We start from the raw sequence: 13,620 nt of genomic DNA on the forward strand, positions 1-13,620 counted from the left end.
TCAGACAAACTAGTTCCCTAATCTGATTCACAATACAGCATACACTTAAAGTAAAGTGCATAAATCAGGCAGAACCTGCTTATTTTGGAAAGTTATACTGCAGGCTACTTCATGCTTTCAGCTATGCTTGTACCCCCTGCCCTCCACTTCCTACCTCCTACTTCAATGTTTTCAGAAGAGCTACTTCTTGCTTGCTTCCATAAAGCATGTTTATGGATGATTACACCTGTATATCTTATTGAGGAGTGACATAATGTAGTCTTGACTATCTTCAGCTTCACTCCAGTCTATTAGCTAGCCACAGTTACAACAACAGTACATTTTCAGCTTACTACAAATAAATCCACAGTTGGTGTATTGGCGGTAATTATTCCCAATTACTGGGAAACAACTGATAAAGAATAGAGTGTACATGCACTTAGGCTGCCAAATTTTCTGAAAATAACAGATGATAACTGAGGAATGGCTGTGTGAAAGGAAAACACTGAGAGGACTGGAAGAGCAAACTACTTTTCTGCCTCAGGGAAGGTGAGTACTGTTGTACTTTTTTGCCTAGCTATTTTTTTTAAGGTTTCCAATCTTTGCAATGGTTTTAGAACCTCAGCTTATTAGAAAATTTCCCTTTCCTTATAGGTAGCAAACTTTTGGAAGGTATTCCTTCCCTGCCCCCTTTCATTACCTCCTAGGAAGTAGCCTAACTTTTTACTGATGATACTACTGCAGGACAGAAGCCCACATCTAAAATGCACTGAAGAACAAATACAAATGCTTACATTTGAAGACTTACCCTGAGAAGCAACTCGGCTAGAATGCAACCAACAGCCCACATATCAACACCAACACCATACATTCTAGCACCAAACAGTAGTTCTGGGGATCGGTACCATCTGAACAGAAAAAACATTTTAGGAAAACCTGGTTTTACTCTATGTATGCTGCAGCAGTGCGATGACTACAAAAAGAATTCTACACTTGCATGTATATTTTTCAAACACTAAAGAACCACAAAGTGGTTTTTTTATTTTTTATTTTTTTATTATTATTTTTTTTTTTTTGAAGTTTGAAAAACATTGCATTGCACATCATGGGGCTATGTGTAACCGCAGTTTTACTACAGTTCCAGCTGAGCTAACTGGCAAACAACAGAACTGCAGATATGCAAAGGAAAAAGTATATAACAGGGAGGCTTGCATGTTACAGACCATTGTTTTCTTTAAATTTATCTTCAATAAATGGTACTTTAAGACAGAACTCCTTTCAGCTTTCAAAAACATGACTAGCAACAGACTTAGAGATTTGGTGCAAAATACATCTTGGCAGCAATTATTTGAAGCTGTGGGAAAGATTTGATATACACTGCATTTCAAACAACTGTATCACTAATGCCTTTTGATTGAATGAAGATATTAAGCAGTTTTGCTTACAGTTTTAGCATTACTGTAAATCAAAGGAAACCTATTTTGCAGTAATCTGCTTTTTTTTTTTAAAAAAAGTACATGTCTTAAGTAAGCACATTAAAAATGATACTAATAACTTAACTGGGTTGTGCTTTCATATCACAATAGTTTACGTGCCTCATTTCAAAAGACTGGTAGGTTAATGATCAGCAGCAAGTAACAATTCTCTCTAAAAGCTTGATTTATAGGTAAATACATGTTATTTTCATGTGCTTCATAACTATCATACCATAGAACAACATTCAGGGACACAAATTCTAATCATTCTTAAAAAGATTATGCTAAAAAGCATTTTATTATGCTTTCTTTATGCAAAATGATGAGACTTTTTGCCGCTATAGTCATAGCGTTTGAGCTAGAAATCAAACTTGAGATGTGTTGCTTTAACTTGATGTATTCCACAAGGTAATATATAACATTTACCATCAATCTAAGAAATGTCTTACCTTGTTACTACTTGGTGTGTGTAAACTCTGTTTGGGCTTCCAAAAGATTTTGCCAAGCCAAAGTCAGCCAATTTCAAAACACCACTTTCATCTAACAGCAAATTATTTGGTTTAAGATCCTGTCAGTACAGAAAGCAAAGAAGGAATCCTGTCATTGTTAATAAAAACAGACATACCGAGAACATCCCAGCAAGAGTATAGTAACAGAATTCTAAAACCCAGTCTTCTAAGTACATTTTGAGTTTTTACATTGTGATGAAGAAAACAAATGACATCACTTTCACATAAATGAAAATAAAAAATAATCAAACATCTCAATTTGAATTTTATGCTATTTAATTTCCAGAGCTCAAAACCACAGATTTGTGGTAGGTTTTTGCTTTGCTGCAAGAACATTAGTTCTGTCTTACTGCACTGCTGAAAAAAGAATAACATAATCGCTAATTTTTCTGACAGCTGGAGAGATTATGGGACTGGTATAGTTTAATACAGTAACAGTGTTGTGGGCTGCCAGCAGCCAGGAGGCACGTAGCCATTTACTTGCACTGCCATTTCCTCACACCCAAGTGAGACAGGAAGAGCAAGAAAATTCATGGACTGATATAAAACTGATATAAAGGGCATTTAAAAGGTGAAAGAAGGAAAAAAGCCCCCAAAACAAAACAAAACAAAAAACTAAACAAACCCCCCAAAAACAAGGGACTCAATGGAATTCACTTATCACCTCCCACAAGCAGGGACTGATGCCCAAATAGCCTCTGAGCAACAGCCAACTTGGAAGACAAAATATTTCCTTATACCCCACTTTTTTATTTATTTATTTTTTTACACTGCTGTACCACAGACAGCATTTCTCTGGGCCACTTGGGTCAGCTGCCCCAGGTGCTGCGTCCCTTCCCAATCCCTGGCCTCCTCCAAGCAGATTTGCTGGGTTAGAGGCAGAGCGGAGAAAGGCTTGAAGATGTGCAAGCAGTGTGGAAAAAAGCCCACTGTTCTAACTGTAAATTTGAAATAGAGCATTATGCCAACTCCTATGAAGAAAGTTAACTTCATCTAAGCCAGACTAGACCACAATCCTAACCAAAGTCATGAATCATCTGAGACACTTTGTCAAGGGCTGCTCAGAAAGTAACACCTCCTGTTTTGTATGTTGGCCCACAGTGTCAGAGGCAAATGGTGATATGGCAGTAGAGGTTGAACCTACTCACCAATATCCCATTACGTTCTATTGCCATGTGACAGATGGCAGCAGAGGCAGTCTAACAAAACAGCATCTGACATGGAAGTGCAGATGGAGCAAAGCTGCAGAACTGAGTTCTTCCATGTGTAAAAAATGGCACACTGACACTCTCGCTGATATGTTTATGGAGACCAAACAGTGGATGAACAAAGAGAAGAGGTGGGTGGTGCATTTCCGCAGTAGAGACAGTGGGTGATGTCTGCTGAGCTGACTGCTCAACAGCTAGTGCAACCCTATGCATCGCAAACCAATGAAAGTTATTTTTCAAACTCAAATTCAATCAAAATTGACATTTTTTATGGGAATAAAGGCATTTAGAGCATGCTTACCCTGTGTAGAATCCACTGTTGATGTAAATACTCTAATCCTTGAAGTGTCATCAGCATATACGCTTTGATATGAGCTTGTGTTAACACAATACTAGTATCCTTTATAATAACCTGCAAGTGTTAGATTGATAGTGGTAGATTAATAAGCACAAAAGCTTATAATGCAAAATTATTTAACTCCAGTTCTTTCAAAAGTTAGCTTATACTTTAGGATAAAGTTGAAATTAGTAGCTATACATACTCTGTATATGTATATATACATACTCAGCTGTACTGTTCCTGCCCTTTCTCCAAAAAAAAAAAAAAAAAAAAAGGAACCCCCCTCCCCCAAACAACAAAACAAATAAACAAAAAACCCCACAGGTCCATACTGATCTAGAGATCAGAACTGGAGTAGGGAATCCAGATGTTCTATTGTAAACTTGGCATAAGCAGCACATTTAGAAAATTGGCAGGAAACATGATTTTATTTTATCTTCATTCCAAACATATCCATTCTTACAAGTCAAAGAAGCTGTACACAAAAATAACAGATGTGTTAATAAACTACAAGAAATTATATTCCTACATGTTCATTTGTCCTCAGTGCAACTTAAACATCTAATCTTTGTTAACAATCGGTTTCCTTTTTTCCCCACAAAGACAGAGAACTATAGCCATGACACAATATTTTAACAAACCTATGTGTTCAACACTGCTTAATTTTTAACATCAAAATTCTAAGTGAACATCCTCCTTAAAAATATTTTCTAAGTTACTCCCTCAAAATTGTTTAATATTACTGTTCAGTTCATTAGTACCATTTCCCAAGATTTAAGTTGTTTGAGATTTACAAAGCAACAGCCTAAAATTAAAGAATTTCTAATATGCAGCATGTGCCTAATCACAACAGGCTTTAGTCCCTAACAAAGGCATTTGAATGATACCACAATGTGAATAACTGCTCTGCATTATGTTACTAAGTATTTAATTTCTCCTTGTACAGTGTACCTTCTTGATTTCTAAACACCGCATAGTTACTAAGTAAATAGTGAATGAACCCTCTAGAAAGTGTACTCATTAAGTCTATGAGCAAAAAAAAGAAAAGCAAAACATTAGTCTTGTACTCCTCTGGGTTTCAGAAAACTTGTCAATGTTTTCCTTTAATATTTTAAATGTGAGCTCCAGTATCCCATGCCATATGTAAAATGGGTTAATTTCTTCCAGAGTATGGATAATGTGGGCACATACAGATCTGACATGAGAGTCATCCAAAATGTCTTCTCAGCAGTGCTCCAAAATGAAGCATCTCCACTAAAGTATTTGATAAAGATTTTGGCAAAAGACAAACTAATGAAACATCTGTAAGAGTCAGGCCTGCAAGCAAACACCACTGTCAAATTTAAAAGAAGGGTCCAGGAGTATGTGACTTCTAATCAGATAATTACTTAGCATACTTTAATAATATCACACTTGTGCATGTTTTACATTACAGTGCTTAGCAATTGCATTCTGAGATCCTGGCTTATGATCAGTGATTCTATGTTCTTCCTGAAGTCCTAGAAAACTACTATAGTAAACGATCTGTTTCCTGATAACAGTGCTGACAGAAAGTACTTAAAAGTAAAGGCATTTTCAGTTGAAATTACACAAACTGTCACACTATTCCAACTCTTTTAGAGGTATAATCTTAATCAAGTTACATAATGAAAGACACCTTTATAAAAAAGAAAATTAAAAAAACAGTAGAAGTAAGGCTATGAAAATGTTTTTCAAAATGCATTTGAAGATAATGAAATAAGAGATATCTTAATCCATCTTACCTCAAGGTCTGTTTCCATGAAATCAAACACCAAGCTAATATTAGATTTGTGTCCAAATGCATCTAAAAGCTGTAAAACAACATATGTTATGATGAACTATACTCCCTCTGTTCCAGTTTTCTAAAATTCCACTCTACTTTGCACGTGCACTTTCAGTTTACTGGCGGGGACAGACAGGCACAGGGCTACCTATGGCCTAGACCTGACCATCAAGAGGAAAGTATGGGACTGATCTCACAGTTCTGTCCTGAATCTAATTTTCTTTAATGTAACCCCTACGAAATAGTGTTGTAGCAGTTCTCCAACCTGCAACACAAAACTTATTACTCAGTTTAGTTCTTAACTCAGTAGCCAAGAAGTCCATATTATCCGGTAACATTTTACACAACTACCTCTCCATTCTAGAGAGAAAAATCTTGAGTTCATAGAATCACAGAATTGTTTGAGGTGGTAAGGATCCTTAATGATCACCTAGACCCTCTCCCCTACAAGGAAAAGAGACAGAAACCTGATCTGGCTGTGTGTAAGAGCCCATTCAGCCTGATTTTGAATGTCTCCAGGGATGGAGCATCCATCACATCTCTGGGCTTGCAATCTCTGCCAGTCAGTGCCTTGCCACCCTCACCATACAAATTGTTTTCCTTATGTCCAATCTAAATCTCCCCTTTTATTTTGAAACAACTTCCTGTAGTCCAACCACAAGAGACCCTGCTAAAGAGTCTGCCTCCTTCATTCTTACAGCTCTCCGCTAGATACTGAAAGACCGCTATCAGGTGTTCCCAGAACCTTCTCCAGGATGAACAGCCCCAGCACTCTAAGCCTGTCCTCATAGCAGAAATGTTCAATCTCTTAGATATTTTTTTGGCTCTCCTCTGGACAAACTCCAACAGGTCCACATCTCTCCTGTACTGAGGATATCTGGATGCAATACTCAAGGCAAGCAGAGCACAGAGTAGAGCATCAGGATCAGCTCCCCTGCCTTACTGGCCATACTTCTTTTGATGCAGCCCAGGATACAGCTGGCTTTCTGGGCTGTGAGGGCACATTTCTGGTTCACATCCAGCTTACCATCCACCAATACCCCCAAGTTTGAGCTAACTTTGATGGATATTCCAAAGCACACCTTGCATCCTTACCCTCTACCCAAGCTTAACTGTTATATAGAACTTCTGCCCTTTTGGATTCATGAATGATTGCAAATTTGCCAAATTCCTTCTCATACTGATGATATCATCTGCTTCTGCAATGCCTGTGGAAATAAACTTGAGAGTTTCACTATGTTCTGTGTGAAATACATAGATTTTCTTCTACTGCATAATTTACACATATCACCATTTTGTATGGTTTTGTGATTACTTCTCCCTCCCTCGCCCCCCCCCAGTATCAGTTCCACTTTACCTACCAACCAAGTTTAGTAGACTTCTCTGTGTACTGTAATCACTTTGAAAGTTCAGTTCACAGTCCAGAAGAACACTGTACCTCCATTCCAAAGTGCTAAATAAGAACTCCAGAAAATTCCTATCTGGTCTAGTAGTTATGGCAAAGTTTTGAATGACCTACATTTGCTAATTTTAAAGTGTTTTCAGCTCCTGCTAAGTATCTGTAGACAGAAGTCAATTTAAGTAAGACTGAAACAATACAGAAATCACACTAGCCAACAATGGATTTAAGTGGCAGTAATAAAACCTAATAAACTATGTGAATCCCACTTTGTTGTTATTTATAAAGCCTGCTTTTGGCTGCCACCAATTTCCTCTGCAACTAGCCAGTTCAGGTAAATTTAACACTGCATTCGCTTGCATTTGTATTATTGAAATATTAAAAAAAAATAAAATAAAATCAGATAATCTAAATTTCTAGAAGCCTTCCCACCTTTAATTTCCATGACCATGAGCTAACTAATAAAAGGATTTTTAAATAAAGAGACTTAGCATTTATTAAGAAAACAGATATTTTGCTGTAACAACTGTTTCACTGTTCACCTCGGGCAAAGAACATCTACAATAAAGTAGCTTTCTGAATACTAGTTTTAAATTTCAGTTTGAAACTGTATCAACAGTATTTGGGAACTGATATTAGAAGTAGCATTCATTTTACTTACACCAATAACATTCAGATGGCTTAGCTCCTGTAACAACTTTATCTCCCTGAGAGCTGTTCTGTTAATTCCTATATTGAAAAAAGTAATGAAATAGAATAAAATTAAAAATTTCAAATTAAGTTCCAGCAAAGAAACCTCTTATTCTGTTGTTCATTGATTATTTAACATTACAATCCTTTTCCTCACCGCTCATCTATTTGTTAAAGCCAAGCAGACTGCCACAGATATGTAGATGGCTGCAGACAAAATATAGGTAATAATTAGAAGATACAGATTATAAAGTAACGTATACATCTCTTTGACTAAAAAAGTCTGTTCTACAACAAGCGTAGAAAAACAGTTTCCAGATTATAACAAGCTTTGATTTTGTTTTAAAGTAAAGTTACATCCTGGAAATTTCAGTTCTACACTGCATCATTTCCAGAGGGAGGCACAGTGAACATGATTTTTGAAAAAAAAAAAAAAAAAAAAAAAAAGGCTATTTCAGATAGAAGAGGTAAGAAAATTTATTTCCTATAGTTGTATTACAACACAAGAAGTAGTGGCCAAAGCCTGTTCACCCTAACACAAATTCTGTAACAGAGATTTCATAAAGAAAAGCCTGGGGCAGGAACTTTGATGATCATCCATATTACATCCCATCAAACCCTGCACACTGGTAACAACTCCTCTCTCAAAAACACGGTATGCATGCTCATATGCATGGCTCAGACAGCTTACTGACAAGCAAACACTACTGCACTGCATTGTGCAAGAAGTTGCAACTATGTGTGCTGAAAAACAGTGTTATCCCCACCATGTTTTCATTCAACATATAAGATTCTAGCAAAGATTCGGGTGCAGTGATGGATTACTACACTCTCATTTCACCTATTTTAATTCCTTCTTTAGAAACAAACAGAGTGTCTGCTTTCATGTTGGCATATTTTTTATATTCAGAAAAAAGTATCCCAAGTATGCAACCGGATGAGCACAAGGAAACCAGACACGATTGCTCTTTTTTTAAAGTGTGGCTGCAGGCCATAAATGATGACTGCCCTTAAAGGACATTAGTCTAGTGAAGACCAGATGAATCACAGCTCTGTGGCAGCTGACACAACTGGAAGACTCCAGAATGTCTAGTTCTTCCTTAGAATGGAACTGAAGAATTTTCACAAGAATTTGGTAACCTGGTGCAGGATCCCTGAAGGATGGCAGCTACGCACAGACTGCATTCTATTGCACTAGTTAAGCAAAAAGCAAAGACCAAGATTATTGGGTTGTAATTGCAACATCAATGCCTGAATGCATGTGGCTGGTCAGAGCACCTGATCAAAAGAAACTATTGCACAAGTATAATTTCTCAAAACAAAACAAGCAAGTTTACACAAAGAAAAAAAAAAAAAGGTATCTTGTTTTTACTTACAGTTTTCACGTAATATCTTCTGGGAAAAAAAAGATAAGCACTCTCACCTCCCTTGCACAATTAAGACACAGAGGCACACCTAAGTGTCAGAAATATTATTATTCTATGCTATACTCATGTTTGGGTTGCATCTAAACTGAGAAAGTTGACAGTCATCTATGCACAGTTAGACATATAGTATGAGAATACTGTATTTTGATGTTATTTTTTCTGTCCCCCTAAGTTGGGAAGGAATCAATCACCCAATTTGCAGAAACAAAACCAACAAAAGCAGCTTATATAGCATGAACTCATTTTAATACTTACCATCTTTAGCTTCTGATCGGTGTCCCAGTTTAATCTGAAAAATAAATGTTTCATATTATATAAGGTTAAGCCACAGGCCCCAGCAGTACAGGTACATTCTTTGGTGTTATTTTTCCAATACAGGTTGAGTTTTAAGACCACATTTTCAACTACAGGAAGTGTAAAATTTAACAAAATATCTCTGATGAACACCTTGAACCCTCACTAAGAGCTGTAGCCACTGCCATCCAATCAGACTCATGCATTAGTTGCACAAAAACCAGGTGAAATGTCTCTCTAGTTTTATTTTGCTATTGCTCTTTTAGTGCTTTAATAATAATAATAATAAAGTCCATTACTTCTATATATTAACAATATTGGATATTTTACAAGGGCTGCTCTGAAAGTAATGCCTCCTATTTTATTACTTTGGCCTATTATATCAGAGGTGGATGCTAGCATGGCTGCAGAGACTGACCCTTCCCATTCCATGTTGTTGCCATGCAACAGATGGCAGCAGAGGGGTCCTCTGACAAAATGACATCTGACACGGAAGCGTGGATGAAGCAAAGATGTGTTGCTGAACTCCTCCATGCAGAAAAATGGCACCTACTGAGGTTCATCAACACTTGCTGAACATTTATGGAGACCAAACAGCAGGTGTGAGCACAGTGAGGCAGGCAGTGACGCATTTCAGCACAGGCGGCAGCAAGAGCAGGTCAGCTCCACTGGTACAGATTTGTGTCAGTGCAGCACGCAGGCTTTTGCTCACTGCTAGTAAAAATGCCTAACTAATGGTGGTGTCTCCGCTGAAAAATAATGTTTGGTAGCTTAGAACGCGTTCTACCACATAGTGTCACTGTGCTCTTTGTATCTGCTGTAGTTTCCAGAGAAGTAAAATGGAGCCGTTGCTTTCAGTCCGGCCCATGTAAACGTGGCCCAGGACAGTTCCACCTCGCTCCACGTGGCACAGACAGGCGAGAAGGCCGGGCAGCCACGGACTACGCGATCTCCGTTTTCTTTTCCAACACAACGACTCTAGGAACGCTCACGCACTGCCCACGACAGCCGTCCAGAGAAGCACCGCTGCAGGGCAAGGCGCTCAGTGACGCAGCAGGGGATGCTCCGGCACTCACCTTTTTGATAGCGACGATCTGCCCCGTGACCTTGTCCTTCGCCTTATACACAGTGGCAAACTACGGGGAGAGAGAGACACGCGTGACCACAGCGGCAGGGCGGCCCGCAGCCCCGAACACTGAGGCGGGCGGCCGCGCAGCCCGGCCGCCCCTCGGAGGGACCCAGCAGCCGCTCACCTGCCCTTCCCCCAAGAAGTCCAGTTTCTCGTAGCGCTTTGCACGAGCCCGCGCATCCATGGCCGCCGAGCGGAGAAGGCGAGAAGAACCCGAGGCCGGGGAGACGAGACACGAAGCAGAAGAGGAAGGACGCCGCTTTATCAGCAACCGCGCCCCGCGCCACCTCAGGCCCGCCGCCCCGCTCCGCGGGCTGCCGTGACGTCACCGCGCGTCCGCCGTGGCCGCCTCGCGCCGCTGTGGCGTCAGCTCGGGGACGGGCGCTGCGCCGCCCTGACGGCTGTGTGCGATTATCCGCGCTGCGGGGGCGGCGGGCTGTGAGGGGCGGCGGGCTGTGAGGGGCGGCGGGCTGTGAGGGGCGGCTGCCGGTGTAACCGCCGCAGGTCGGAGCGCGGTCAGTCGCGGAGAACGCTTCGCGGTGGGGCAGGCGGCACGACTGGAATGCTGCAGTCGAGGGCTGCGTGGCTTGTAGGAGAGAGAGACAAGGAAGGAGGGGCGGGGGAGTTGCGCTCCGCCTTAAGAAGCGGACGGGGATTGTGGGCGTAGATTGTGGAGAGCTGCCTGCGAGACACAGCCGGGGTCGGGTGGAGAGCTTGTGGGCAGCAGCAGGAACTGGTCCGTTGGAGGACGTCTGCTGGGTGAGGTCTACCACTGGCTGCCTGATCAAGGGGAGCCTGTGCGCGAGGCCTTCTTGCTACGGAAGGCTCTCATCCTAACGGTATTTCAACCACCCAGACGTCTGCTGGGGAAACAACACGATGGGCTGCAGGCATTGCAGGAGACTCCTGAAGTGCATGAAGGACAGCTTCCTGACCCACGCATTGGACAGAACAACCAGCAGTAAAGAGTCAATGGACCTGGTGCTCATCGATGCAGACGAGCTCATTAAAGAGGTTAGGGTAGCAGGCACTCGGGCTGTAGTGACCATGGCCTGCCTGAGTCTGTGATCATGAGGAACAAGGGCCTGACAATGGGTAGAGTCGGGATCCTGAACTTCAGGAAGGTGAACTTCTGCTCAAGAAGCTGTTGGATGAGATCTCCTGTGAAACTGTTATTAGGAGCATAGGAAGGGAACAGAGCTGGCAGCTCTTTAAAGACAACTTTCTGAGAGCGTAACAGCTCTCCATCCCCCAGCATAAGAAGTCAGGCAAAGGAGGTAGGAAATGGACATGGCTGAACAAGGACCTGCTGTTCAAACTGAGGGATAAGGACATGTACGGGAAGCAGAAGCAGAAATGGGTGGTCTGGGAAGAGTACAGGGATGCTGTGCAGATGTCCAGAGGTGGGATTAAGATAGATGGAAATAAAATTGGTGAGGCATTTGAAAAATAACAAGAAGGGGTTCTGCAGGTCCATTGGTCAGAAAAGACAGGGCAAGGAGAGTTGTTCCCCCTCTGATAAATGAGAAGGGAGAACTGGCTACAATAGACATGGAGAAGGCCAAGGTTCTTAATGAGATCTTTTCCTCAGTCTTCACTGGCAGTCAGGTTTTCCCTTGTCTCTAGCATCTCTGAACCTCTTTGTGGGGACTGGGGGAGCAAAATACCCTCCACTGTAAGAGAAAAGCAGATCCAAGACCACCTCATGGGACTGTATGTGTACAAGTCTATGGAACACACATCCCAGAGTCCTAAAGGAACTGGCTGATGTGATTTCTAAGTTACTCTCCAGCATACTTGAAAAGTTATGACTGGCAGGCAAAGTCCCTGGTGACTGGAGAAATGACTCCCATTTTTAAGAAAGTGAGAGAGGAAATGAAGACCCAAGGAACTACAGGCCATTAGGCTTCATCTCTGTGCCTGGAAAGATCATGGAACAGGTCTTTCAACACATGTGAGATGAGATTATCTGGGAAAGCCAGTTCAGCCTCATCAAGGGTAGATTGTGCCTTATCCATCTAGTGGTCTTCTACAATGGAGTGATGGCATCAGTGGACAACAGAGCAACCGATGTCATCTGCCTGAGCTTGTGCAAGGCCTTTGACAGGGTCCTACACCACATCCTTATCTTTAAATTGAGGTGGTTTTGTAGAGTGAAGTATTCAGTGGATAAGAATTGGTTAGTTGGATAATTGCAGGCAGGGAGTTATTGTCAATGGCTCTACGTCCAAGAGGAGGCCAGTGATGAGTGGTGTCCCCTTCGACTCTATCTTGAAACTGGTGCTCTTTACAAATTTATCAATGACATAATTAATTGACAGTGAGAATGAGATCATCCTCTGCAAATCTGTAGACAATACCATGCTGAGTGGTGCTGTTCATATGACAGAAGGGATGCCATCCAACAGGACCTGGACAGGCTTAAGAAGTAGGCACAGGTGAATCTAATGAGGTTCAACAAAGCACTGCACTGATATGTATACAGACAGGGAGAAAAACTCGCTGAGAGTTCACAGAGAGCAGCCCTGGAGAAAGACTTCAGGGTTCTGGTAGATGAAAAGCTGGACACAAACCAGCAATGTGTTCTCGCTGCTTGGAAGGCCAAATGTATCCTGGTCTGGATCAAAAGCTGGGCGGCCAGCAGAGTGTGGGAGGTGATTGATTGTTTCCCTCTGCTCTGCCCTTCTGAGGCCCCATCTGGAGTACTGTATTCATGCCTGGGGCCCCCAGCACAAAAAGATGCAGCAGAGCTGTAGTGCATAATGAGGAGGATCACAGGACCTCTCCTATGAAGAAAGGCTGAGAGAGCTGGGCTTGTTCAGCCTGGAAATGGCTCCAGGGAAACTCCACTGTGACTGTCCAATATTTAAAGGGAGCTTATTATAAACAGGATAGAGTAGGACTTTTTATACAGTCTGATGATGACAAGGGGAAATGGTTCTAAACTAAAAGAGGGAATAGTCAGATTAGATAGTGGGGTAAATTCTTTCCCGGGGGGGAGCAAGGCACTGGAAGCATTTCTCCAGAGAAGGTGTAAATGCCCCTATTCGTGGACTTATTCAAGGCCATACCAGATGGGGCCCTGGGCAGCCTAATCTAATGGGTGACAACTGTGCCCTCAGCATGGAAATAGATGGTCTTTAAGGTTCCAGCCAAATCAAGCCATTCTATGAGTCTATGAGTGTGCGTATCCTGCCTGTGAAACCAGCCTTGAGGAGACCTGTTAACAAGGAAAATAAAGCAACTCAGTTTGTTCTATTGCCAAATTCACAGAATGGCTAATTAGAAAAATATTCTAATGATGTAGCCATCAATTGCTATTTGTCATCAACAGAAAATTAATAGTGTTATGTCAACCCTTACATC

At 41.4% G+C, this 13,620-nt stretch overlaps 1 protein-coding gene across 8 annotated transcripts in view; it reads right to left on the reverse strand.

The window, feature by feature from the left end:
* CDK7 (cyclin dependent kinase 7) overlaps nt 1-11,117 on the reverse strand; it is a 41,587-nt gene extending 30,470 nt beyond the window's left edge. For 7 of the 8 annotated variants that reach the window (XR_016461897.1, XR_004169187.2, XM_090131754.1 and 4 more), the window contains exons 1-8: nt 10,379-11,117; nt 10,202-10,261; nt 9,087-9,120; nt 7,376-7,443; nt 5,275-5,343; nt 3,473-3,583; nt 1,904-2,022; nt 788-887 (exon numbers count right to left, since the gene is read on the reverse strand). Coding sequence is in view for 6 of the 8 variants with exons in the window: in XM_090131754.1 (XP_089987880.1) it covers nt 788-887; nt 1,904-2,022; nt 3,473-3,583; nt 5,275-5,343; nt 7,376-7,443; nt 9,087-9,120; nt 10,202-10,261; nt 10,379-10,438 (621 nt within the window). In the remaining 2 variants the exon portion in view is untranslated. Of the gene's footprint in view, nt 1-787; nt 888-1,903; nt 2,023-3,472; nt 3,584-5,274; nt 5,344-7,375; nt 7,444-7,561; nt 8,775-9,086; nt 9,121-10,201; nt 10,262-10,378 lie in introns of those variants that run through there. The other variant, XM_090131756.1, reaches the window with a different exon arrangement.
* Between the last annotated feature and the right edge of the window lie 2,503 nt (nt 11,118-13,620).

This window comes from Phasianus colchicus, chromosome Z, assembly GCF_987193195.1.
Source record: "Phasianus colchicus chromosome Z, bPhaCol1.hap1.1, whole genome shotgun sequence".
NCBI classification, from domain to species: domain Eukaryota; kingdom Metazoa; phylum Chordata; class Aves; order Galliformes; family Phasianidae; genus Phasianus; species Phasianus colchicus.